Genomic DNA, 25,500 nt, shown 5'->3' on the forward strand with positions numbered 1-25,500 from the left:
CGAAGCAGCCTGGTTGCTGGGGTGTGCGTGTAGCAGATATGACTCAGTTATCCGAGGTCGTGAAGAATGTTTTTACCGAAGCAACCTGGGTCCTTGGGTGTGTGTGGAGCAGTAATGACTCAGTTATCCGATGTTGTGTACCAGAATATTTTACCGAAGCAACCTGAGTTCTGGGGTGTGCGTGTAGCAGCTATGACTCAGTTATTCGAGGGCGTGTACCAGAATATTTTACCGAAGCAACCTGGGTTCTGGGGTGTGCGTGTAGCAGCTAAGACTCAGTTATCCAAGAGTGTGTACCAGAATGTTTTACCGAAGCAACCTTGGTGCTGGGGTGTGCGTGTAGCAGCTATGACTCAGTTATCCAAGAGTGTGTACCATAATGTTTTACCGAAGCAACCTGGGTGCTGGGGTGTGCGTGTAGCAGCTATGACTCAGTTATTCGAGGTTGTGTACCATAATATTTTACCGAAGCAACCTGGGTTCTGGGGTGTGCGTGAAGCAGCTATGACTCAGTTATTCGAGGTTGTGTACCATAATGTTTTACCGAAGCAACCTGAGTGCTGGGGTGTGCGTGAAGCAGCTATGACTCAGTTATCCAAGAGTGTGTACCATAATGTTTTACCGAAGCAACCAGAGTGCTGGGGTGTGCGTGTGGCAGCTAAGACTCAGTTATCCAAGAGTGTGTACCAGAATGTTTTACCGAAGCAACCTGAGTGCTGGGGTGTGCGTGTAGCAGCTATGACTCAGTTATTCGAGGGTGTGTACCATAATATTTTACCGAAGCAACCTGGGTTCTGGGGTGTGCGTGTAGCAGTTATGACTCAGTTATCCAAGAGTGTGTACCATAATTTTTACCGAAGCAACCTGAGTGCTGGGGTGTGCGTGTAGCAGCTATGACTCAGTTATCCAAGAGTGTGTACCATAATGTTTTACCAAAGCAACCTGGTTGCTGGGGTGTGCGTGAAGCAGCTATGACTTAGTTATCCAAGAGTGTGAACCATAATGTTTTACCAAAGCGACCTTGGTGATGGGATGTGCGTGTAGCAGCTAAGACTCAGTTATCCAAGAGTGCGTACCATAATGTTTTACCGAAGCAACCTGAGTGCTGGGGTGTGCGTGTAGCAGCTATGACTCAGTTATTCGAGGAGTACTGCATGCAAGAATGTACAGTATGAACCAGACCACTGTGACCACAGCCATTTAATGTTTTGTTCTACGGGTTTTGGCTAAACTATATAAAAATACGCATTTAAAAACAGGAGCGGGCGAAGGTCAATCTGTTTGCCCTCATAAGTTATAATTACAATGCAGTGGTCATAACTTCATTCTTTCTTTTTTTAGGATAATATTTGTTTAGATTAACCGTTCATTATTTCCATCGATTGCTAAGAAAATTATATTAACCTATGCTGAGACATTCTCGTTGGCACGATGTTACGCGAGAAAGTGGTCTCGTATTACGGGGGAAACTGGAGTACCCAGAGAAAACCTACTTGTCTGTCTTTGAACAGTCTTCCGAGAGTTGTCAGACATACAAAAACATGTTTTCTTTGCGTTGTTCGGTGCAACATTGCTTTACGAGAAAGTATGAGTTTGGTCATGCCCCCCCCCCTCCCTCCAAAAATGAAATAAAATAAAAATATTATTGGCGTTTTTTTTAAATGGTGCGTTAAATCCGTCTTACGACGGACCCAGTGCCAAAATGACTTATCTAGGTGACTGACTACTTGAATACGCCGATACATGAACGAGCAGTTTCGACCACATTTAAGCTGCACTCTCACAGATTGACCATTTTGACAAATTTTAATATTTGATTGTCTTGGAAAGAACCAATCTTTGCGTAAATATCTGAAAACCGTTGATAGGTTTTAATATAAACGTTCGAAAATTAAAGTTTTTTTGGCTAACGCTTTTAAAAAAAAATGAGTTCTTTGGCATTAAACATCTTTTTCAAACGTAAATATGAAAAATACTGCGATATGCTTCTGCCAGCAGTCTTATATTACTGGTTTTCAGTCATCAACGTAAAAGTCGGCTCATTCTATCTGCGAGAGGGCAGCTATTACGTGGTTAGATTCGTGGAACCTGGGAACAATTACGCAATATAAACTATGTCTTGTTTCTAATGAAGTCTCCTTTTACATGCTTTTATTTCCCCCGAACATTTGTGCTCCCAGGGATCGGAGCGCCCCTGGTAACAGTAGCAAATGTTCTTATCAAATATAGTCAATAAATGTGTTAACAATGGAAGTCTGTTTCAGAGAAATATGTTCAGACTATGCATACATTTGGTCCAGCAGCAGTGCTGTAGCGCAATAAATATGGTGTAGCGTAGCCTCTTGATGCTTGGTGAATGCTAAAAGATTTACTGTGATCTACTATGGGTCTCATAAGGTAAGAAATACCGTGTGTTATGCTCATTTCTTTCAAAGTTAACTCGGTATCCTTCATATTAAGAGCAATTGTTTTCGACATTTATTCACTTTTTTAGAATATTAAAACAATTCCATTAATAAAGGTATATCTTATTTGGGAGTAAGAGTTTTCAAAAGTTTTAAAAACATTGTTCAGCATTCTTGTCTTTTTATTTAGATACATTATTTATTAATTATTAACAAAACATCTTTATTTTGAACGTTAAATGACTTTTTAGCATTGCATCAAGCATTTAGAACACATTGTCACACGGAAGTATTATGTTCTATGTCTTTCTATGTCAGGCCTGAACGAGTCCATTTTACTAAAAGGGAGGGGACGGGACACCGCTCCTGAGCCCACCACTTCCGTGGCCAAAATGTCAATTGGCTCCCTACGCGCCTGTTTAGTCCACCATTATTTCGTAATTAAAGAAAATGCATTTTGCAAACCATGAGCGAGTCCCTTTTATTAAGGAAGGTAACGGAAATAAAATTATCACATCACCATGTATATCTATTTTACAGTGATTTTGTAACAGAAGAATGCGTTATATTTATAGTCTAATGTAATGAACTGCGCGTATTTAGTTACGAATCAGTAGTGAACAAATTTATCAATCTAAGAAGTTGTATATGATATGATATATGTAGGAGGATATGCAGCTAAAGTGTCTTCGATTGACTTAAGGAAAATGTATTTATGAAGGACAATTCAAGTGTTATAAACCTGGATGCTACATTTATTAAATCGGGTTGTTTTGGGATATTACGTTTTATGAGGCTTAATCTCTAATCAGGAAGTGATATTTAACTTCTCAAACGTGACCGTGACCATTCTCAGTCACAATCAGGACCAAAGTTCACGTACTAGAGAGTGACCAAGTAAGATACTAGATAGATACCACACACGATACTACTTAGTGACTACACAAGATACTACACAATGACCCAACAAGATACTACCTAGTGACTACCCAAGATACTACCTAATGACCCAACAAGATTCTACCTAGTGACCGCACAAGATCCTACCTTGTGACTACGGAAGATACTACATAGTGACTACCTAGTGACTACACAAGATACTAGCTATAGACCACACAACAAGACTGCTTTGTGACCGTACAAGAGACTACATTGTGACCGTACAAGAGACTACATTGTGACCGCACAAGAGACTACATTATGACCGTACAAGAGACTACATTGTGACCGCAAAGGAAACTACATTGTGACCGCACAAGAGACTACATTGTGACCGCACAAGAGACTACATTGTGACCGCACAAGAGACTACATTGTGACCGCACAAGAGACTACATTGTGACCGTACAAGAGACTACATTGTTACCATAAAAAAGACTACTTTGTGACCGTACAAGAGACTACATTGTGACCGCACAAGAGACTACATTGTGACCGCACAAGAGACTACATTGTGACCGCACAAGAGACTACATTGCGACCGTACAAGAAACTACCTTGTTACCATAAAAGGGTTGAAGTAGTGACCATACAAAAGACTACCTAGTGACCACGCAAGGTACAGGCTAGAGACCGCACAAAAGACTACCTGGTGACCGTACAATGGACTACTTAGTGACCGCACAAGCGACTACTTAGTGACCATGCAAGGTACAGGCTAGTGACCGCACAAGAGACTACCTAGTGACCATGCAAGGTACAGGCTAATGACCGCGCAAGAAACTACCTAGTGAGCACATTAGATACTATAAAAGTAACCCGCTGGGTTACCAAAGCGTCTCAACCGTATGTGAATATACGTTTAATATAACTTCACAATCTAAACTGATCATGGAACGCAACTCTATGCATAAGCCAGAGACGAACAGCTTAAACTATTTTAAATGACCACAACTTATCAGGTACTGAAAGTGTACGTACTTAATGCTTAACAGTGAATGTACAAACGCTTATATTGGGCCTAAGCTGGGAAAAAACGTCATACTCCGAAAATTTACCACGCTTCGTCATAACCGGAAGTGACAGATGGGTAGCGGTTGTCACGGGACGCTGGTTGGCCACCGAAAGTTGGGTGGCGACCGATCGGCCGGCGGCACCCAGGTGACGCTTCTGGCGGTCGGCTGTCTTCTCTGGGTCTCCTTTGCTCAAACATCCGGTATGTTTATTACTTACAGCTCGTACTTCACAATAAACTGTAAATAAATTGGTATTTAAAGAGATGAAAGAACAAGACTTAATGTATTTACATGGGCTGCAGATGGAGCGCAACTTTGACCATACGTATCCTTCCCCAAAACTGAAAAATACGTTTATTGAATTTGAGGCTCTCCCACAATATCATATTCACAAGCGGATCGGGGGGGGGGGGGCGTTCGGGTCACACCCGGTGCACCCACCCCCCTTCGATCGCCCAAGGATATATATTTTATTTCAATATGGGAGAAAAAAGTAATAAAATACGCACAAACCGCATAATTTCGGAATAGCAATTGATTAAATTTTGTGATGGAGTTACCCGGACCCCCCCCCCCCCCCGACAACACTGTAATCCAAAAAAATATATGTTCTGAGGGAGGGGTGCAAGTCAAAAACTTATGCCTCTAAGTTACGCCACTTTTTACGCCAAATCCTGGACCCGCCCCTGATATTGGCTATATTAAGTCAGAATGTGTTAAGTCTGGTGTATTATATTGATATATTTCACCGATATTGACTGGACACATATGTAATTTAGATTATAACCTGCATTTTTAGTCACTGAAACCAGCAATAAATAAGTACCGCGATTAATCGTAAAGATTTGTAACTTCACAGTTATGACGTCATAATAATTATTGGAAGGCTACAATCTAAATCATATGTTTGCATTCTTCTACAAGGATTCCAAGACAAAATGTGGACAGATGCTCACAATGCATGCCGAACGACGAATACAACCTTGCCCGAAATGTATCTAGGGAGCACCCCAAAGGAAAGGATTCGACTTGTTGGGTCTACAGGGCCTCTTTGGCTGATGGGATTAGAAGTAGTCGGACGAGTGAATGGGGACGGTATGAATAGGTTTAAAAATGCGATAATGTGGTAGTGTTGTTGTGTATGATGATGATGATGATGATTATGATGATGATGATGATGATGATGATGATGATGATGATGATTGATGATGATGACGATTGATGGATGATGATGACAATTGATGGATGATGATGACGATTGATGGATGATGATGACGATTGATGGATGATGATGACGATTGATGGATGATGACGACGATTGATGGATGATGACGACGATTGATGGATGATGACGACGATTGATGGATGATGACAGATGATGACGACGGATGATGACGGATGATGACGACGGATGATGACGGATGATGACGACGGATAATGACGGATGATGACGACGGATGATGACGACGGATGATGACGACGGATGATGACTGATGATGACGACGGATGATGACGGATGATGACGACGGATGATGACGACGGATGATGACGACGGATGATGACGACGGATGATGACGACGGATGATGACGACGGATGATGATGGATGATGACGACGGATGATGACGACGGATGACGACGGATGATGACGGATGATGACGACGGATGACGACGGATGATGACGACGGATGATGACGACGGATGACGACGGAGGATGACGACGGATGATGACGACGGATGACGACGGATGATGACGACGGATGACGACGACGGATGATGACGACGGATGATGACGACGAATGATGACGACGGATGATGATGACGACGGATGATGACGACGGATGATGATTTGATGATGATTTGATGATGATGATGATGATGATGATGATGATGATGGTGGTAGTGATGATGATGATGATGATGATGATGATGATGATGATGATGATGATGATGATGATGATGATGATGATGATGATGATTTGATGATGATGATGATGATTTGATGATGATGATGATGATTTGATGATGATGATGATGATGATGATTTGATGATGATGATGATGATGATTTGATGATGATGATGATGATTTGATGATGATGATGATGATGATGATGATGATGATGATGATGATGATGATGATGATGATGATGATGATGATGATTTGATGATGATGATGATGATGATTTGATGATGATGATGATGATTTGATGATGATGATGATGATGATGATGATGATGATTTGATGATGATGATTTGATGATGATGATTTGATGATGATGATGATTTGATGATTTGATGATGATGATGATGATGATGATGATGATGATTTGATGATGATGATTTGATGATGATGATGATTTGATGATTTGATGATGATTTGATGATGATTTGATGATGATGATGATGATGATGATGATGATGATGATGATGATGATGGATGATGGATGATGGATGATTGATGATGATGATGATGATGACGATGACGATGACGACGACGACCACGACAACGACAACGACTGACGGCTGAGCCCTTCAACAAATGTTGATATATGCTGAAGTTCACGTTTTGAACAGCATTAGAAACGCAATTTAACAAATGGCTTAAAGGTTAAATTATCCCACGCTTTAATATGAGTTAGTGTGGGCCAGTGGTTTTGGTGTATTAAGTTTTCTAATTATCTTACGGTACCTGAGTGGGTTCGCTCCCCACTACATCTACATTTTTCCATACTTTAATTGTGTTGTTTTTTCCTGCAATTTCGGTAACAAGGTGTAAATTATAATAATATTAGTTTTTTTTTCAGATGCATTACCGTGAAAGCAATATTTTGATCAAAAAGAATTAGCGAGTCCCTTAAAATCACCTCGAGAACTTGAAGAATCTTGTAACCAAATACTAAAAGTAATGAACAGTACAGCATGCCGGGTAATTTAATTGTATTTTTCAGGGAGGTGGCATGGCGTCCTTTACCTGAACTCAACAGATAAAGCAAATGTGGTTTGTGGGGGTGGTAAGTCTCAAATCTGTTTATACATGTTTGTTTTTTAAATGTAGTAAAGAAATGCGTTGAACAATGTCAACGGTCGAATAGTCTGAATCTAGACTCAGACTAGATTTCTTTTTATTTTATATTTATGATATGTCAATTGTCCTTTATATAACATATATGCGATTAATAATTGAGCGAACTTATAGCAGACATATTTCCCCTTAATTGGCTTAGCAGAAAGTTCTTTCCTTGGCGTAGGCAAAGGCGCTTGACTAGATTTTCACCATGCAGTCTTAACGGTCTCCGCGAGTGGCCACCCAGCTGAATAATTATTGAAATCATAATGTCTTTTATACATGTTTACATATACTGGAGTAGGCTAGAGCGATCCCGTGCCCCCGTAGAACACATATAAGCCAATATGAGGGTGTTCTCTTTTCTTTTCTCTCTCCAGATGTTACTGGCCAGATAACATATGCTGATGCGAAAAGAACGTGTAGCGATAAAGCTCCGATGTTGAGCGTAACGGCATCCAACATATCGCATACGGCGCAGGAGCGCGATCAATTAAACTCCAGTCTTTGGATCGACACCATTGACCCTGGCGAGTTTATAAACGGTATGCACTTTTTTTTATACAATTCACCGTTGCTTTCCCGCATGATTTATATCCTACTTTTTCATTCGAAGCTCCTCAGCCATTTGTATCGAATACAACTTCGGATGTATTTGTACGGTTTACATACTCAAAAATTGGTACGTTTAAGTCCGCTGCAAGTAGATCGCGTAGTAGTTAAACTTTATGACTTAACTCTTTGGAATCTTAATTACGTTTGCAATAAAACACTTCATTGGCAATCAATTTAAACTTAGATCAATACATACAAATCTAAAACACTACATTTAATTAATGATATAATTAAACAAAAATACGAACTTCAACTGATATACCGGCATACATCCGAGATTGTTTTCGATAAAAATGGCCGAGGAGTTCCGAATGCCTACTTTCTTAGTCGCCTATTCGTCAAAGAAATATAACAGAGAAACTTCTCGTGATAGCCCTTTTTTCAACAGATGTTAAGGCAACATGATGCTTTCTTTGCCATGTTGTTAAAATGCAAACGCTGTTCAGAAAAAGGTCAAAATATAGTAGTAGCAGTAGCAGCAGCAGCAGCTAGTAGTAGTGGTAGTAGTAGTGGTAGTGGTAGTGGTAGTAGTAGTAGTAGTAGTAGTTGTTGTAGTAGTAGCAGTAGTAGTAGCAGTAGTAGTAGTAGTAGTAGTAGTAGTAGTAGTGGTAGTGGTAGTGGTAGTGGTAGTGGTAGTAGTAGTAGTTGTAGTAGTAGCAGCAGTAGTAGTAGTAGTAGTAGTAGTAGTAGTAGTAGTAGTAGTAGTAGCAGTAGCAGTAGCAGTAGCAGCAGCAGTAGCAGTAGTAGTAGTAGTAGTATTTTCCACACATCTGTAACAAATATGTCAATCAAATATGACCACTATACCTAATAAATCACTTCATTATGACACACTAACCAGACCGCTGCAATATAGTCACCCTTCGAATATGCCCGCTTCTTAATTGGTTTCATTAAGATGGGGATGGTGCATGGTGGTAATACTAAAATTTTATGGTATTGATAAAAAAGAACACCTCGGAATTGGAATAAACGTGCGTTTTATATGTTATGCTTATTTGTTTGTTTTTGATTTTGATTTAAGATTATTATTTTTTTAAAGTGGGATTTCTGATATTCTTATGTTAATTTAGAACCCCCCCCCCCAGTCTGATTTATGTATTTACTTCCGGTAGCTCTACAACATACAGCTTTGTTTAAGGAATTTGGTGTTTTGTTTTTGAAATTCATGATTCCCCTTTAAAACATGGATTTGTGGTATCTTTATGTTAACTTTGATGGACTTCAGCCGTAAAAAGTATTGAAATAATTCCGGATGATATTTATAAATCAGGTTGTGTTAAAACAACTGTTATGGGTTTTTTTAAACTTCTCTTTCAAACTGGGACTTCTGGTTTCATTATTGTAACTTCGATTAGCTTTATCCTTATTTATTCAATAAGATCAGAGAATACGCAGATCATGTGAACTATCTGAATGCGAGCTATATAGGAATGACGTCACCATAACGTCATATGTATTTCCGTTGTGTGGAAAATTCTCAATATAAAAAAATGTTCTTATGATTGATAGACATGTTTTCACATGCTCAATACACTGTCAATCAAAACTATCAATATTCCTGAAACTTTTATACCTTAAGTATCTATTCTTGCTTGATTTATCATTTAGAGTAGAGATTAAAGCATAAACCGCTGCCCTATAGTTGAAAGGTCATTTTGGAAGATCTGTCATGGCGGACGGTGCAATTTTTAGAGTTTGTTTTTCAAGTGGAGTGATTTTTCTTTGGAATAACTTGACTCCCCTATTTATTGGCTTAAAAGGTAATTTAAAGCTTGTACTTTAAGAATATATGTGGTTATCATAGCCTGCATTCGCTCGAAATGCCTTTAAATGTTGTCTAAAAATTATAATTTTACATTAAATTACATAGGGAATAACAATGGTGGTGTGTAACCTATAATGATTTGTAACTAGCGGATCGGGGGGGTGCATCCGGCGCATCGATTGTGCATACCATCTTTTATTCACTTCCGTTTTATTCTTGAGACCGGAACAGATTCAATAATCACTTTAGATTTAACTTATTTTTAAGATTTAATGGAATCCAAGTCTTTTGATTGGACTGTAAAAATAACTGACCAATGGAGTGAATGGATTCAGTGAGGCGTGTCTAAGGTCAATGATGAGAACGATATTGAATACCGCCCCATAGTTCAGTGGTAGAGAGTCCGAAGGTCGTCGGTTCAAACCGAAAGACGTTACAATATTGTACCAGTAGCCCCCTTGCCTAGCGCTCAGCGTCAAACCGGAAGACGTTAAAATAAGGTACCCTAGCGCTCAGCATTTAAAGGGTAGAAGTGGGGAAAAGGGGCATCAATACTGGCTCAACCCAGGAAAGTTGTATCCCGTGTATGGGTGCTCTACATCGAGCACGTTAAGGAACACACTTTGTTTCTTCAAGTCTTCCAATGTCCAGATTTGAATGGCTGTCACTTCTGTCGCATGTCAATTATGGCATTTAAAACACAATAAGAATCGTGATGGCGTCACGGCGGGACCAAGCCATATTGCAGTCAATGGGCGCAGGCAGACCTTGATAAACTCTCATAAACAAGCCCCAGATGTCCATTTTGAGAGGCCATGAGAAAGGAGACTGATGCCGATACCACCAACCCACAAATTCTAAGATGGACTACTCTCACTATTTCATCAATGGTTTTTACTGAGCGTATCAATGATAGTTCGAACATGCACATCCATGTTTAAAACTTATTTTCTCTCCCAACAGCTGATGGCACGGATGTTCAGATTCTCTGCTACATTCTGACAGAGACAGGGGAAATTCAGACAGACAACTGTACAAACAGTCACCCCTTCAAATGCGTTAACGGTAGATTATTTGCGTTCGTTTCATTTTAATACTTTTTATTAGGGATGGCAACGAGTACCCGAGTACTCGATCGAACGTCCGAGTACTCGAGTACCAAATCACTACTCGAATACTCGGAAAAAAATAAAAAAAAATCTTTAAAAATCACCAAATACACGATTTACAGACAAAATATCAGATCTGGTTAGTTGCCAATAGGACAATTTACTGTCCCTCTTATCCCCGCTGTGTGTACAATTGACCTCAATCAATTAGTTGGCTGTTGTTGTGATAGTTGTCAACAAAGGACCCCTATTTCAAATTAGCACTGATGTCAATTAGCGAAGTTTTGATAGCGGTACATTAACCTACACAATTCTATTGTATACCAATTAGAGACCTTTCACCAAACAATGGACGCTAACGAGCGAAAGGGTATCGACCGTTACGAGAATTGATTTCTTAATGGGCGTATTTTAACTATTTTTGCAATGATTATCACACTTGATTGGTTGATATTTCAAATCAATAATTATGATTATTAATGACATAAACAACAATTACACAGTACGAAAAACTATCATTTTAAAAAAAATAATTTGTAGAGTAAACAACTGAACAACTGAACTTCGTATTGAATTTCGTTCACTTTTTATGTATGCTATTAATTTTCGTTCATTGTAATTCTGATTGTTTTTCATTTCTGCAGTGCATACTTGTATAAAATAAAACGAATAAAACAAATTAAAAGCCTGAAACCACATTTGTTTTCGTTTTATATCATTTTTTGATAAAATACGTAATGAAAGTTTACTTTAAAGGTGAAAATGACCAGTAATACGACCAACGCACAATAAACGCCTTTAACGATACATGTATACACAATCTTGTATTCGCGAACACATATTCTTTTTACCGAGTAATCGAGTACCCGAGTACTCGATCGAACGATCGTCCGAGTACTCGAGTATTAATTTTACTACTTGTTGCCATCCCTACTTTATCAATCGGGTAGCTTCTAGAACCTAACAAGTTTACAGCGTTTATTCCAATCAAAGAAAGGGAAGAAGATTCTTGTGTACCTATTAACTAACTGCCAAACAAAAGCACTTCCAATAACTATAATGCTCCAGTCAATTGTAACCACACCCCCCCCCGGTCCCCGGTCCAGGGGTATACCGTGGATAGCGGGGGAAATGGGCTGTATTTTTTTCCTTCCAGGTGGCCCCGCGGTGCCGAGTGAGTGCGATATACGTAGTTTTGTTTGCGTGCCGATAATAGCGGGGAATGGGTCTTACCATTGATGTCCCGGATGTGCGGGGGCATTTGGCGATGATTTTACCAGCAGTGTGTCCCCGCAGGTCGGGGATTTTACCCGGGAATGGCTGGACGGAAATTCAAATTCCCCGCTTTTCCCCGGACCTGGGGGCCGTGGTTACAATTGACTGGTACATAAACAGTCCAGTTGTCCAGCTAGGCTTTAATAGCAGCATTGGGTATCCGCTGCCATTTTCCAGCACCCTGCTGCCTTTTTACTACACCATGCTGTGCTCTTTTGTTAGATATAGTCAATTGTCAGAAATAAGTATAAATATAATAAATATACACCATTTTGACACTGAAGGAAAGATAACAGCTAAGGTATTCATAACAAACCATTACTGCATTAGTATTAAAAATAGTTACAACACAAGCACAATAAGAATTGAACAATATAGCCCTTGCAAGTGCCCCATTAACACTGTAGGGTAACGGACACCGGATATAGCTCAAAAAGTGATAAATCGATAAGCGTTTGATTTTATCACATGGACATTTTTCTATCATTTTTTTTCGTATTTTATAGGTATATATTTATCAAAATCAAAGAGTTTCGAATAACTTGATCCTGTGCAATATAGGACTATGATGGAAATGTGTCTCCTCTTTTGTATAATAGCCCAATTCTCGCCGACAGTTGCATGATCGCTCACAAATGTTCATTTATGTGGTACTATTTCAAACATAAATCAACAAATTTAAAATAAGAATAAAAACTGAATAGAGCGATTTCATTGTAATTACATTATGTAGTAATGTGTAAGATATCAATACGATCTGTTTTATTGTTACGGAAATACTCATACTTTTTGGTGCCCTGGCGGTGTACTGAGGATAGGTGAAGCAAATAAATAACTGCACAGGGGATAGCTATCAAGTGGACTGAGGATAGTAACGATGTACAAGTATTAAGAAAAACGAGACTATGATAATGAATACGGTCATTTACCTATACGCGAGCTCGAGGGAAATTGTTTGATGTTGCCCATATCGAAGGAATAGAGCAATAAAAAGTTGTTGTTTTTTGTATCTGTATGTACTTAAAACTGTTTCATTCATATAGTTTAGTTAACCATGGTATGTTTTTCACAAGCATCAACGTTCGAGTCGCAAATATCTAAATATATGAAATTCGCAGGTAATCTGATTTATTGAGGAACACAAAACAAATGGCCGTAGAATTTATTAGGTGTTTGCTATGTATATATATAGTATTGCTTTGTAAATCAAGTAGGTACGTTTTTGCACACAGAAAGTCATCAGTAGGGAATGAGATATTGTGATTAAATTTGGAATACGTGAAGCTTTTTTCTAAGCTTAGGTCGATGTTGCTATTACTTAGAACAGAATAATGGTCTCTGCTCGTTCACATCATTGAGAAAGTATGTTTTGTGACCAACCCTGATATTTAAGCAGCTTGCATATATACGTTCATTTAGGAGAGCATGGATCAAACTCGTTGTTAACTTTAGTTTGCTCAATAATTTCTTATCAAATTGTACTCTCACTTTTTGCAGATTGTATAAAAGTTCGAAATAGACATACATGTATATTGTATATTAACAGTGTTACTATCAATTTTTGTCCCATTTTACATGTTATCACCAGGACACATTTCTCAACTATGAAACTATCCTCAGTACATAATACGGCTATCCCCAGTACAGTGTTGTGTACATATCTAAAGGCATATCTTTAACAGTTTAAAAGTTACATTGTCAGTTCTTACAATAAAAATAGTTGAGCTTATGCTTGTGAAATCCTTCGATTCAGATTTTTTATTTATTCGATATATTTTCTAAAATAACAATACTTGTCGAAATTCTGTTTTGAGGTGATCATCTCAGATTTGAAGAAACATTTTTCGAGGTCTGCTAAATTGTAAGCACTTAAAAGTACATCATAGGCCAAATTTAGCATTAAGCTAGTAGTTCAAAAACTTGTTTCATTTGTGGATACGGTAGATTAGCGTTAACACAGCAAGATCTTACCTCTGGTAAAGAAAAACAACTGCATAATTGTCTGTTTACTTATCACTTTTTGAGCTATATCCGGCTCTTTTAATGCGCATCAAAAAGACCTAGCACCCTGGCCTTTTCAAATCCTGGCAGTAGCGCTGACATCCTTAACCCAATTTTTCGTTTGATACCATTTATTACAGCCTTGACTATTTTGGTAAGGCTAAGGACAATCCTTATTCATGCCAGAAAAGCCAAGGTCAAAATATTCAAAATTCCAGGACTAACCTTACAATTTTTTATTATTATGTAGGCAGTCTAGCGCCTGTGGTGCGGTACTTTGGGAACAAAACATTCCCGTTTAAGCGCTACTCTTCCCACACGACACACGGAGGAATGGATAAAAATTTGCTTATTCCGCTGGTCTGCGCCGGGGCAGTTGTCCTTCTTGCTGTTGTGATCGCCGTCTGCCGCTGTTGTTGTCGCCAAAATAGGTAATGTGTACACTCATATTTATAACTAATATAATATTATTAACTTACCAGAAGTTCTTTCAAAAAAGATACTCGGCCATGGTAAACCAGCAGTCTGACTTGTGTCCAAATGGTTTGACATGAACCAGATATCGTTTTTGTTTTAATTGATTATACCGGGGATAGCCAGGAAATGGGCCGAGTTTTTTACCGTGTGACCCCGCAGTGCCGGGTGAATGCGGTGGTTTTGTCTTCACACCAAAAACAGCGGGAAATGGGCCTTACCTAGGGTCCTTTGGGTGCGGGGGCATTTCGCGGTGATTTTACCAGCAGTGTGTCCCCGTAGGGCGGAGATTTTACCCGGGCTTGGCTGGATCGAAATTCAAAGTCCCGCTATTCCACGGACCTGGTGGAGGGGGTGGCGTGGTTACAATTGACTGGTGCAGTAGTAGATCAAAATGCAAGAAAGGGAAACGAAGCAGGATTGCATTACACGAAAAACAACAACAGTCAATGTGTACTATTTCAAGCGGTTTACCCGTTATTTACTCTAATAAAATGATCTCTCTTACTCTTCTGGAAAAATCGTTCACGGAGAAATAAAATCCTACAATTTTTAAACAATCAGAGATCTAAGAGCTCATTTCCGATTCTCCTTGATTTTATTTGACTACTAAGAAGAATTAAGAATTAAGAATTACTGTTATAATAGTTATTCCATACTTGCCCAGGTGTTTAACTAATCAGAATACTCCTTTTTCGGTATTGGCTTTGTTTTCTTCCTACAAATGCTGACTTAACAGCTCTTTTAAATGAACTCGATCATGTCTTGGACCATCAATAAGTTTTATCTGTAATGCATCTGAAATTTGATCACTATTTTTCTATTTGATATCGAAAGAAATACAATAATAGCATACAAAAGTATTTTGGTTTTAAAGTGACCCTTACGTTAGCGTTATTAACGCTAATGAAAATTGTGGTATTTTTATTTATTGTATCTTAGTTTAAACACTCCGAATGATTTGCCACACTTTTTATCGACTTTCCAAAAAGTGCATTTTCGAAAAACATGAGCCAGTCCCTTTAAAGGTTTAAGATTTTCCCCACATTAAATTTCAAACTTGATACTGTTGATGGATAAAATAGCATGGTGTTCGTATATAACATATTGAGGCCTTATGCAGTATTAATCCATTATTTTATTTATTTATTTCAAATTAAGGCGAGTTCACTTTATTAGTTTATGTATATATCATTTTTGTAAAAAGCATTAACTGGGACAATTGTTTTTTTTAATATCTTTTTTGTAAGGTCAAGTCAAGCCAAGTAAAGTCAAGTCAAGTCTAGTCAAGTCAAGCCAAATCAAGTCAAGTCAAGTCTAGTCATGCGACGTCATGTGAAGTCTAGTCAAGTCAAGTCAAGTCAAGTCAAGAATAGTCATCATGAATGTCAGAATTTCGGAGAATGATTGATGTACAGAACAGAAAACGCACAGACAGAGCGTCCTACATAGTACAGTTCCCTTCTTTTATTTGTAATATGATAACTTACTTAATTCACTTAAACATATTAATTGCAGGCGTGGAAAAAGCGGGTCAGCAAATTTGGCCGATTCCGTCACGATACTTCAAGACCTGAGGATTGGTCGGTTACGGGGCTAAGTCCCGACCCTTCATCCTTCTATTTTCATATTAAATATTATATGCAAAAATAAGGTCTGGCGGCATAAGTAAAAGAAGGTCGGGAATTCGGAAAAAAACTTTTTGTATTCAGCAAGAAAGTGGATCTGTGATATGTGGCGATGGAATTCTGTTAACATTGTCTAAACAATATTTGTATAAAACTATAAACTGTTTTGATACCTTTGATAAAAGAGCATTATATGTTTAGTTGGAGTTTTCATCGAAATATTCCGGAAGATAAATTGGCGAAAACTGTACCGACTGTTATTTCGTTGTTGCCAACAATTTTGATTTAAAGGTGCACTCTCACAGATTTAAGGTTCTGACAACTTTTTTTAATTTTTTGTCTTGGAATGAGCCAATATTTGCGAAAATCCATGGAAAGCAATGATATAAGACTGCTGACAAAAATTAGATCGTATATTTTTATATTTAAGTTCAAAAATTAATGTTTTATGCATTTTATTTGGCCATAAAACATTAATTTTCGAAAGGAAATATGCAAATCTGCTATCTAATCGTTTGTCAGCAATCTTTTATCATTGGTTTGCAGATATTGACGCAAAAAATTCCAAGACAAAAAATAAAATAGTTGTAGTAACGGTAAATCTGTTAAGAGTGCACCTTTAAAAAACTATTTCCATGACATAAATATTTTTATCAGATATTCATGAAACTCGGTAAGAATGTCTGTGAACACTATATTTAAAACAAATGAGGTCAATAAGTCAAATATTAAGACGATAGTATGTGTTAATGTTTATCATTTCTTTTACAAATACATCCGTGTGCATTCAACCTTCAGGAATCTCAGTTAAGATATCTCTCAGCACGATAATTAAGAATATATGCTTTTTTGTGAATAAGGGTTTTCCCGGGTAAATAAAACTAGGTCACTAGGTCAAGTCAAGAAAAAATGCATGCATGAATTCAAGAGTGTTTTATCCAATCTTTATGAAACTCAGTCAGAATATTTGTCAACATGATATTTAAAACCAGTGTGAATATGGGTCAGCTCAGGTCAAAAACTAGGTCACTAGGCCAAATATGAAGACAAGTTAGTAAATTCAATAATATTCAATAAACGCGATAGTACGATGATGAAAACACGACAGTACGATGACGAAAATACGACAGTTCGAAACTACGATGGTGAAAACGCGAAAGTACGATGGTGAAAACACGATAGTTTATCGCATTATCATCATCGTACTGTCGTATTATCGCGTTTTCGTTATCGTAGTTTCGTGGTTTCGCGTTTTCATCATCGTACTTTCGAGTATCGCGTTTCAGATCAACACATTCACAGGCGATGGCCCTAACGACATTCCGTAGAAATCCGGCTTCAATGCGGAATCCGCTTTAATCTTAAAGCGATATTAAATATGAAAATATGACCTTGACTAACGTCGTCTTCTTATACATAACTTGATACATTGATGTCACAAATATTCTTTTTATGATGTACTGGTTAGGGACCGCTTTTCGCCTGCAAATGTGTTTTTTCTTGAAAAAACTGAAAATACTTAATATTTTCGAATGAAAATTCACAGTGAGAAAGGTAAACACCGTCAGGAACCACGATACTTTCTTCCGTTAAACTTCATACATACAGCGGGAAAATTATTTGATCTTGAAAAATATGCTCGTGGCAGGGGAGGCCACTGTTCTTCAAATAAAATCGTTTCCTAGAAGTAGTTCTTACAATTAAATACTCTTTAATAACCCTGTATTGTCAGTCGTCTCCGCAGGCGAGTGGTCGACTTTGCTGGTTTAAAATATGAAGTGATCAGGTTAATAAAAACATTGTTAGTATCCTTAAATTCAAATAAGAAAAAAAACAACATTTTTTTCACAAATATGTTTCATGAATATGACCCCTGACCTTAAAATCGGTGTGATACGATTTATAATGTATACTTATTTTAAGAACGAAATCAAGTTCTATACTAACTCAGAAAAATCCACAGAAATGACAGTGTACTGTACCAAAAATTCGCCCACTTTAAAAAATTGTAATTTTTAATAAAAAAAAAAAAGCAAAAACATGTTCCTGACTCGCAACAAAATAGTTGCTTTCTTTCTTCTTTTCTAAAGAATTTAACATTATTTAACGAGTATTCAGTCATGAAATATTAACAGTGCCGCAGTGCCGGGTGAATGCGGTGGTTTTGTCTTCACACCAAAAACAGCGGGAAATGGGCCTTACCTAGGGTCCCTGGGGTGCGGGGGCATTTCGCGGGGATTTTACCAGCAGTGTGTCCCCGTAGGGCGGAGATTTTACCCGGGCTTGGCTGGACCGAAAGTCAAAGTCCCCGCTATTCCTCGGACCTGGGGGAGGGGGTGGCGTGGTTACAATTGACTGGTGCAGTAGTAGATCAAAATGCAAGAAAGGGAAACGAAGCAGGACTGCATTACACAAAAAACAACAACAGTCAATGTGTACTATTTTAAGCGGTTAACCCGTTATTTACTCTAATAAAATTATCTCTCTTACTATTCTGGAAAAATCGTTCACGGAGAAATAAAATCCTACAACTTTTAAACTATCAGAGATCAAAGAGCTCATTTCCAATACTCCTTTATTTTATTTGACTACTAATAAGAGTTCTAGTTTAAGTGTATAACGGCCAATGAAAATCTTAATTTCATTAAATTCGTTTCTGTGAATTTCACAGGAAGTTATTGTGATTTCAGTCGTTCTGATGGTCGACAAGGGGGATGTCATATTGGCTTTGTTATTTGGCCAAGAGATATTGGTTCACGTACAATAAAGTATTATAACATGTCCAATTCAAAATGTAACAGCCAGTTCGAAAGCACCTTATGAATGAGATCAAGTATCTACAAATTTGTACTTGGCCTGTCCTTTAAACACTAAGCTAAGAACCCCTTGTTCATTGCCCTTATGTCGAAGCAGGTTGCCAAATTGCATATGTACTGTTGTTTTTTAACCGATGGACAATTTAGGACTGTGTTCAAAGAAGAAAAAAGGATTAAATTAGGACTTGAAAAAAGTCCAAATATATATATATATATATGCCTAACATGAATTTATATCGATAAGATCTTAAAATGATACATACGGCAGTATGTAGTATATATAATTTAAGAATTACTGTTAAAATAGTTATTCCATACTTGCCCAGGTGTTTAACTAATCAGAATACTCCTTTTTCGGTATTGGCTCTGTTTTCCTCCTACAAACGCTGACTTAACCGCTCTTTTAAATGAACTCGCCCATGTCTTGGACCAGCAATAAGTTTTATCTGTAATGCATCTGAAATTTTATCTCTATTTTTCTATTTGATATCGAAATTGCAGAAAGAAATTATAGCATACAAAAGTAGTTTGGTTATAGTGGAGGGCGAACCCATGCCGGTCTGATCAAGAAGAAAACATAAATAAAACCTTAATCATTAAAGTGACCCTTACAAGTTAGCGTTATAACGTTCGCTAATGAAAATTGTGGTATTTTTATTTTTGGTATCTTGGTTTAAACACTGCGAATAATTTGCCACACTTTTTATCGACTTTCAAAAAAGTGCGTTTTCGAAAACATGAGCGAGTCCCTTTAAAGGTTTAAGATTTTCCCACATTAAATTTCAAACTTGGTACTATTGATGGATAAAGTAGCATGGTGTTCATATATAACATATTTAGGCCTTATGCGGTATTTATCCATTATTTATTTTTTTATTTTTAGTTTTAAATTAAGGCGAGTTCACTTTATTAGTTTATGTATATGTCATTTTTATAACGAGCATTAACTGGGACAATTGGTTATTTAATATCATTTTTTTGTAAAGTCAAGTCAAGTCAAGTCAAGTCAAGTCAAGCCAAATCAAGTCAAGTCTAGTCATGCCACGTCATGTGAAGTCAAGTCATGTCAAGTCAAGTAAAGTCAAGTCAAGAATAGTCATCATGAATGTCAGAATTTCGGAGAATGATTGATGTACAGAACAGAAAACGCACAGACAGAGCGTCCTACATAGTGCAGTTCCCTTCTGTCATTTGTAATATGATAACTTACTTAATCTACTTAAACATATCAATTGCAGGCATGGAAAAAGCGGGTCACCAAATTTGGCCGATAACTACTCGGAAACCGCCGATTCCGTCACGTTTAACGCGTTGAAATCGTCGGAAGCCAACGACTACGCCACGCCATCAGACGCGCTTTTAGGAGGCGGCCCAAAGACAGCTCGTTCCAGGTCGTCTCTGATTGAGGGCGAATACGATGTTTTGCAACAGGGGAACACACAAACAGATAAACCTAAACGAGAGGTGGCGAAAGTGAACGCTTATAATCACGTGACAATTGTGCCGCCCAATCAGGATCGAGCGAGTGGATCAAAGGAGGGCGAAAATGAATATGACGTGTCAACCTTACATAAACAGACGAACATTGTTGTTGATCCAGAAAAGGGGTCCGGAAATGTTTATGGTCACGTGGATATTAGATAGTATTAAGGCCAGAAAACAATAACTGTCTGTTTCCGATTTCATTGCCCCCCAAAATAAGGATAGGTCAGGATTTTTGTACATTTTTTTATTTTAAATTGCATGTAAATTTGTTTCTGAATATCATTACATTACACACTTAAAACTGTTACCATTTTGTCTAGGTATCGTTCACTAAAGCGCTTTATAAAAACTACACATTTACGCGCTTTTTCGAAGCAATGCACTATCGAAAAGATAAGCTAAAAAGAAGAACAAATACACAGTCAGAAAAAATGTACCGATATCAATACAGTAAAACTTCTGTAGCTCGAAAAGGCGATAACTCGAACAGGCGATACTTCAAGACCTGAGGATTGGTCGATTACGGGGCTAAGTCCCGACCCTTCATCCTTCTATTTTCATATTAAATATTATATGCAAAAATAAGGTCCGGCGGGAAAAGTAAAAGAAGGTCGGGAATTCGGAAAAAACTTTTTGTATTCAGAAAGAAAGTGTATCTGTGAAATGTGTGCGATGTAATTTTGTTAACATTGTCTAAACAATATTTGTATAAAACTATAAACTGTTTTGATACCTTTGATAAAAGAGCATTATATGTTTAGTTGGAGTTTTCATCGAAATATTCCGGTTAATAAATTGGCGAAAACTGTACCGACTGTTATTTCGTTGTTGCCAACAATTTTGATTTAAAGGTGCACTCTCACAGATTTAAGGTTCTGACAACTTTTTTTTAATTTTTTGTCTTGGAATGAGCCAATATTTGCGAAAATCCATGGAAAGCAATGATATAAGACTGCTGACAAAAATTAGATCGTATATTTTTTATATTTAAGTTCAAAAATTAATGTTTTATGCATTTTGTTTGGCCATAAAACATTAATTTTCGAAAGGAAATATGCAAATCTGCTATCTAATCGTTTGTCAGCAATCTTTTATCATTGGTTTGCAGATATTGACGCAAAAATTTCCAAGACAAAAAATAAAATAGTTGTAAAAACGGTAAATCTGTTAAGAGTGCACCTTTAAAAAACTATTTCCATGACATAAATATTTTTATCAGATATTCATGAAACTCGGTAAGAATGTCTGTGAACACTATATTTAAAACAAATGAGGTCAATAAGTCAAATATTAAGACGATAGTATGTGTTAATGTTTATCATTTCTTTTACAAATACATCCGTGTGCATTCAACCTTCAGGAATCTCAGTTAAGATATCTCTCAGCACGATAATTAAGAATATATGTTTTTTTTGTGAATAAGGGTTTTCCCGGGTAAATAAAACTAGGTCACTAGGTCAAGTCAAGAAAAAATGCATGCATGAATTCAAGAGTGTTTTATCCAATCTTTATGAAACTCAGTCAGAATATTTGTCAACATGATATTTAAAACCAGGGTGAATATGGGTCAGCTCAGGTCAAAAACTAGGTCACTAGGCCAAATATGAAGACAAGTTAGTAAATTCAATAATATTCAATAAACGCGATAGTACGATGATGAAAACACGACAGTACGATGACGAAAACACGACAGTTCGAAACTACGATGGTGAAAACGCGAAAGTACGATGGTGAAAACACGATAGTTTATCGCATTATCATCATCGTACTGTCGTATTATCGCGTTTTCGTTATCGTAGTTTCGTGGTTTCGCGTTTTCATCATCGTACTTTCGAGTATCGCGTTTCAGATCAACACATTCACAGGCCCTAACGACATTCCGTAGAAATCCGGCTTCAATGCGGAATCCGCTTTAATCTTAAAGCGATATTAAATATGAAAATATGACCTTGACTAACGTCGTCTTCTTATACATAACTTGATACATTGATGTCACAAATATTCTTTTTATGATGTACTGGTTAGGGACCGCTTTTCGCCTGCAAATGTGTTTTTTTTTTGAAAAATCGTGTACGTGAAGTTAGCGGCCTAGCGGCCTAGCGGCCTAGCGGCGTGAAGTTAGCGGCCTAGCGGCCTAGCGGCGTGAAGTTAGCGGCCTAGCGGCCTAGCGGCGTGAAGTTAGCGGCCTGGCGGCCTAGCGGCCTAGCGGCGTGAAGTTGGCGGCCTAGCGGCCTAGCGGCCTAGCGGCCTGGCGGCCTAATTATATTTTCTATTTCCAAGCAATTTTTAATGCGTTTTTTTTTTTAAACAATGATAAATCAAGGTTTTTTATTTATATAGTTACATAGCGGCCTTAAATTGTTATCTATTCAGAATATTTTCTTTACCTTTTATTCTAAAACAATTTTAAATTAACTGTTTTATGCACAAATTATCACTCTGAAGCGTTTTTCAACTTTTTTTCAAAAATGTCGATCGAGCACTTCAGCGGCCTAGCGGCCTAGCGGCCTAGCGGCGTGAAGTTAGCGGCCTGGCGGCCTAGCGGCCTAAAATGGTATCCTATTTCAAAGCATGTATACATGCATTTTCTTTTAAAACAATGACATATTAACTGTTTGAATGCACAAATTAACACTTTGAAGCTATTAACGATTATCAACAGTCTTCTTTTAAGAGCGTCGATAAAGCAGTCAGCTATTTCAAAGCATTAAACATGCCTGTTCTTCTAAAACAATGATGTATTTACTGTTTTTATGCACAAATTATCACTCTAAAGCGTTTTTCATTTTTTCCCCCAAAAAAGTCGATCGAGCACTTCAGCGGCCTAGCGGCCTAGCGGCCTAGCGGCGTGAAGTTAGCGGCCTGGCGGCCTAGCGGCCTAGCGGCCTAAAATGGTTTCCTATTTCAAAGCATGTATACATGCATTTTCTTCTAAAACAATGACATAATAACTGTTTGAATGCACAAATTAACACTTAGAAGCTATTAGCGATAATCAACATATTTTTTTCCAAAAAAGTCGATTAAGCAATCAGCTATTTCAAAGCATTAAACATGCGTGATCTTCTGAATCAATGATATATTTACTGTTTTTATGCACAAATTATCACTCTGAAGCGTTTTACAACTTTTTTTAAAAAAGTCGATCGAGCACTTCAGCGGCCTAGCGGCCTAGCGGCGTGAAGTTAGCGGCCTGGCGGCCTAGCGGCCTAGCGGCCTAAAATGGTATCCTATTTCAAAGCATGTATACATGCATTTTCTTCTAAAGCAATGACATATTAACTGTTTTTATGCACAAATTAACACTTTGAAGCTATAAGCGATTATCAACAGTCTTTCTTTAAGAGCGTCGATTAAGCAGTCAGCTATTTCAAAGCATTAAACATGCCTGATCTATTAAAACAATGATATATTTACTGTTTTATGCACAAATTATCACTCTAAGCGTTTTTTTTATTTTTTTCAAAAAAGTTGATCGAGCACTTCAGCGGCCTAGCGGCCTAGCGGCGTGAAGTTAGCGGCCTGGCAGCCTAGCGGCCTAAAATGGTATCCTATTTCAAAGCATGCATACATGCCTGTTCTTCTTAAACAATGATATATTTACTGTTTTATGCACAAATTATCACTCTGAAGCGTTTTTCAATTCTTTTCCAAAAAAGTCGATCGAGCACTTCAGCGGCCTAGCGGCCTAGCGGCGTGAAGTTAGCGGCTTGGCGGCCTAGCGGCGTAAGATGGTTTCCTATTTCAAAGCATGTATACATGCATTTTCTTCTTAAACAATGACATATTAACTGTTTGAATGCACAAATTAACACTTTGAAGCTATAAGCGATAATCAACATTTTTTTTCAAAAAGTCGATTGAGCAGTCAGCTATTTCAAAGCATTAAACATGGCTGATCTTCTAAAACAATGATGTATTTACTGTTTTTATGCACAAATTATCACTCTAAAGCGTTTTTTATTTTTTTCCAAAAAAAATCGATCGAGCACTTCAGCGGCCTAGCGGCCTAGCGGCGTGAAGTTAGCGGCCTGGCGGCCTAGCGGCCTAGCGGCCTAGCGGCCTAAAATGGTTTCCTATTTCAAAGCATGTATACATGCATTTTCTTCTAAAACAATGACATATTAACTGTTTTTATGCACAAATTAACACTTTGAAGCTATTAGCGATTATCAACAGTTTTTTTCAAAAGCGTCGATAAAGCAGTCAGCTATTTCAAAGCATTTATAAATATAAATTTAAAAATCTGCGATCTAATTTTTTTAGCAGTCTTATATAACTGGTTTCCGTGCATTTTCGCAAAAATTGGCTCGTTCCAAGGCAAAAAAATAAAAAGTTGTCAAAACGTTAAATCTGGGAATCTTTATTATGTTTGCAATATACACTTCACTGGCAATCAATTTAAACTTAGATAAATAAATACAAGTTAAAACACTACATTTAATTAATGATATAATTCAAAATTGTACGAACTACTTCTACTGATGTACTGGCAAACACCCGAGCTTGTTTTCGAGAAAAATGGCCGAGGAGTTCCGAATGGCTCTCAATCTCAACGTGTCAACACAGACAATGTTATATAACCGCTAATACAATTATATTGTGCGTGTATGTATATATATTCCTACACGGCCTATAGGAAGCTACGCCCCTGAGTCAATGTTATATCACCGCTAATACAATTACATTGTATTTCGGTATAAATAAAACACACACAACCAATACAGAATAACGTTGAAATATCACATTTTGTTTGCATATTGAAATGAATAAGTGTCGTCATTAAGTTTTAAATTCGGACATATTCGGACACAATTACAGATGTTAATTAAACAGTTAATTTAAAAAACAAATATATTAAATATATCACACAGTTCTACGTGACAATACTTTCATTCAAGACCTA

At 37.6% G+C, this 25,500-nt stretch overlaps 1 protein-coding gene across 2 annotated transcripts; it reads left to right on the forward strand.

Annotated features, from left to right (window-relative positions):
• The first annotated feature begins 2,995 nt into the window (after positions 1–2,995).
• On the forward strand, positions 2,996–21,404 carry LOC128233536 (uncharacterized). 2 transcript variants are annotated; one of them, XM_052947252.1, is made up of 7 exons: positions 2,996–4,560; positions 5,285–5,455; positions 7,308–7,370; positions 7,804–7,968; positions 10,770–10,871; positions 14,442–14,622; positions 20,348–21,404. In XM_052947252.1, the coding sequence occupies exons 1-7, from the start codon at positions 4,431–4,433 to the stop codon at positions 20,751–20,753; spliced, it is 1,218 nt and encodes a 405-aa protein (XP_052803212.1). In that variant the 5' UTR covers positions 2,996–4,430; the 3' UTR covers positions 20,754–21,404. The 2 variants fall into 2 exon arrangements, with proteins under 2 accessions (XP_052803212.1, XP_052803213.1); XM_052947253.1 differs by lacking the exon at positions 20,348–21,404 and adding an exon at positions 16,184–16,543.
• The last annotated feature ends 4,096 nt before the right edge of the window (positions 21,405–25,500 follow it).

Source organism: Mya arenaria, chromosome 5, assembly GCF_026914265.1.
Source record: "Mya arenaria isolate MELC-2E11 chromosome 5, ASM2691426v1".
NCBI lineage: Eukaryota > Metazoa > Mollusca > Bivalvia > Myida > Myidae > Mya > Mya arenaria.

What these genes read in the sequence shown, in the direction of transcription:
- LOC128233536 (XM_052947252.1), top strand. Translation starts at nt 4,431, where the DNA reads ATGGGTAGCGGTTGTCACGGGACGCTGGTTGGCCACCGAAAGTTGGGT. An exon ending in CGGACGAGTGAATGGGGACG is followed by an intron (nt 5,456 to 7,307) that starts GTATGAATAGGT and finishes TGTATTTTTCAG; the next exon opens with GGAGGTGGCATGGCGTCCTT. An exon ending in CCCCTTCAAATGCGTTAACG is followed by an intron (nt 10,872 to 14,441) that starts GTAGATTATTTG and finishes ATTATTATGTAG; the next exon opens with GCAGTCTAGCGCCTGTGGTG.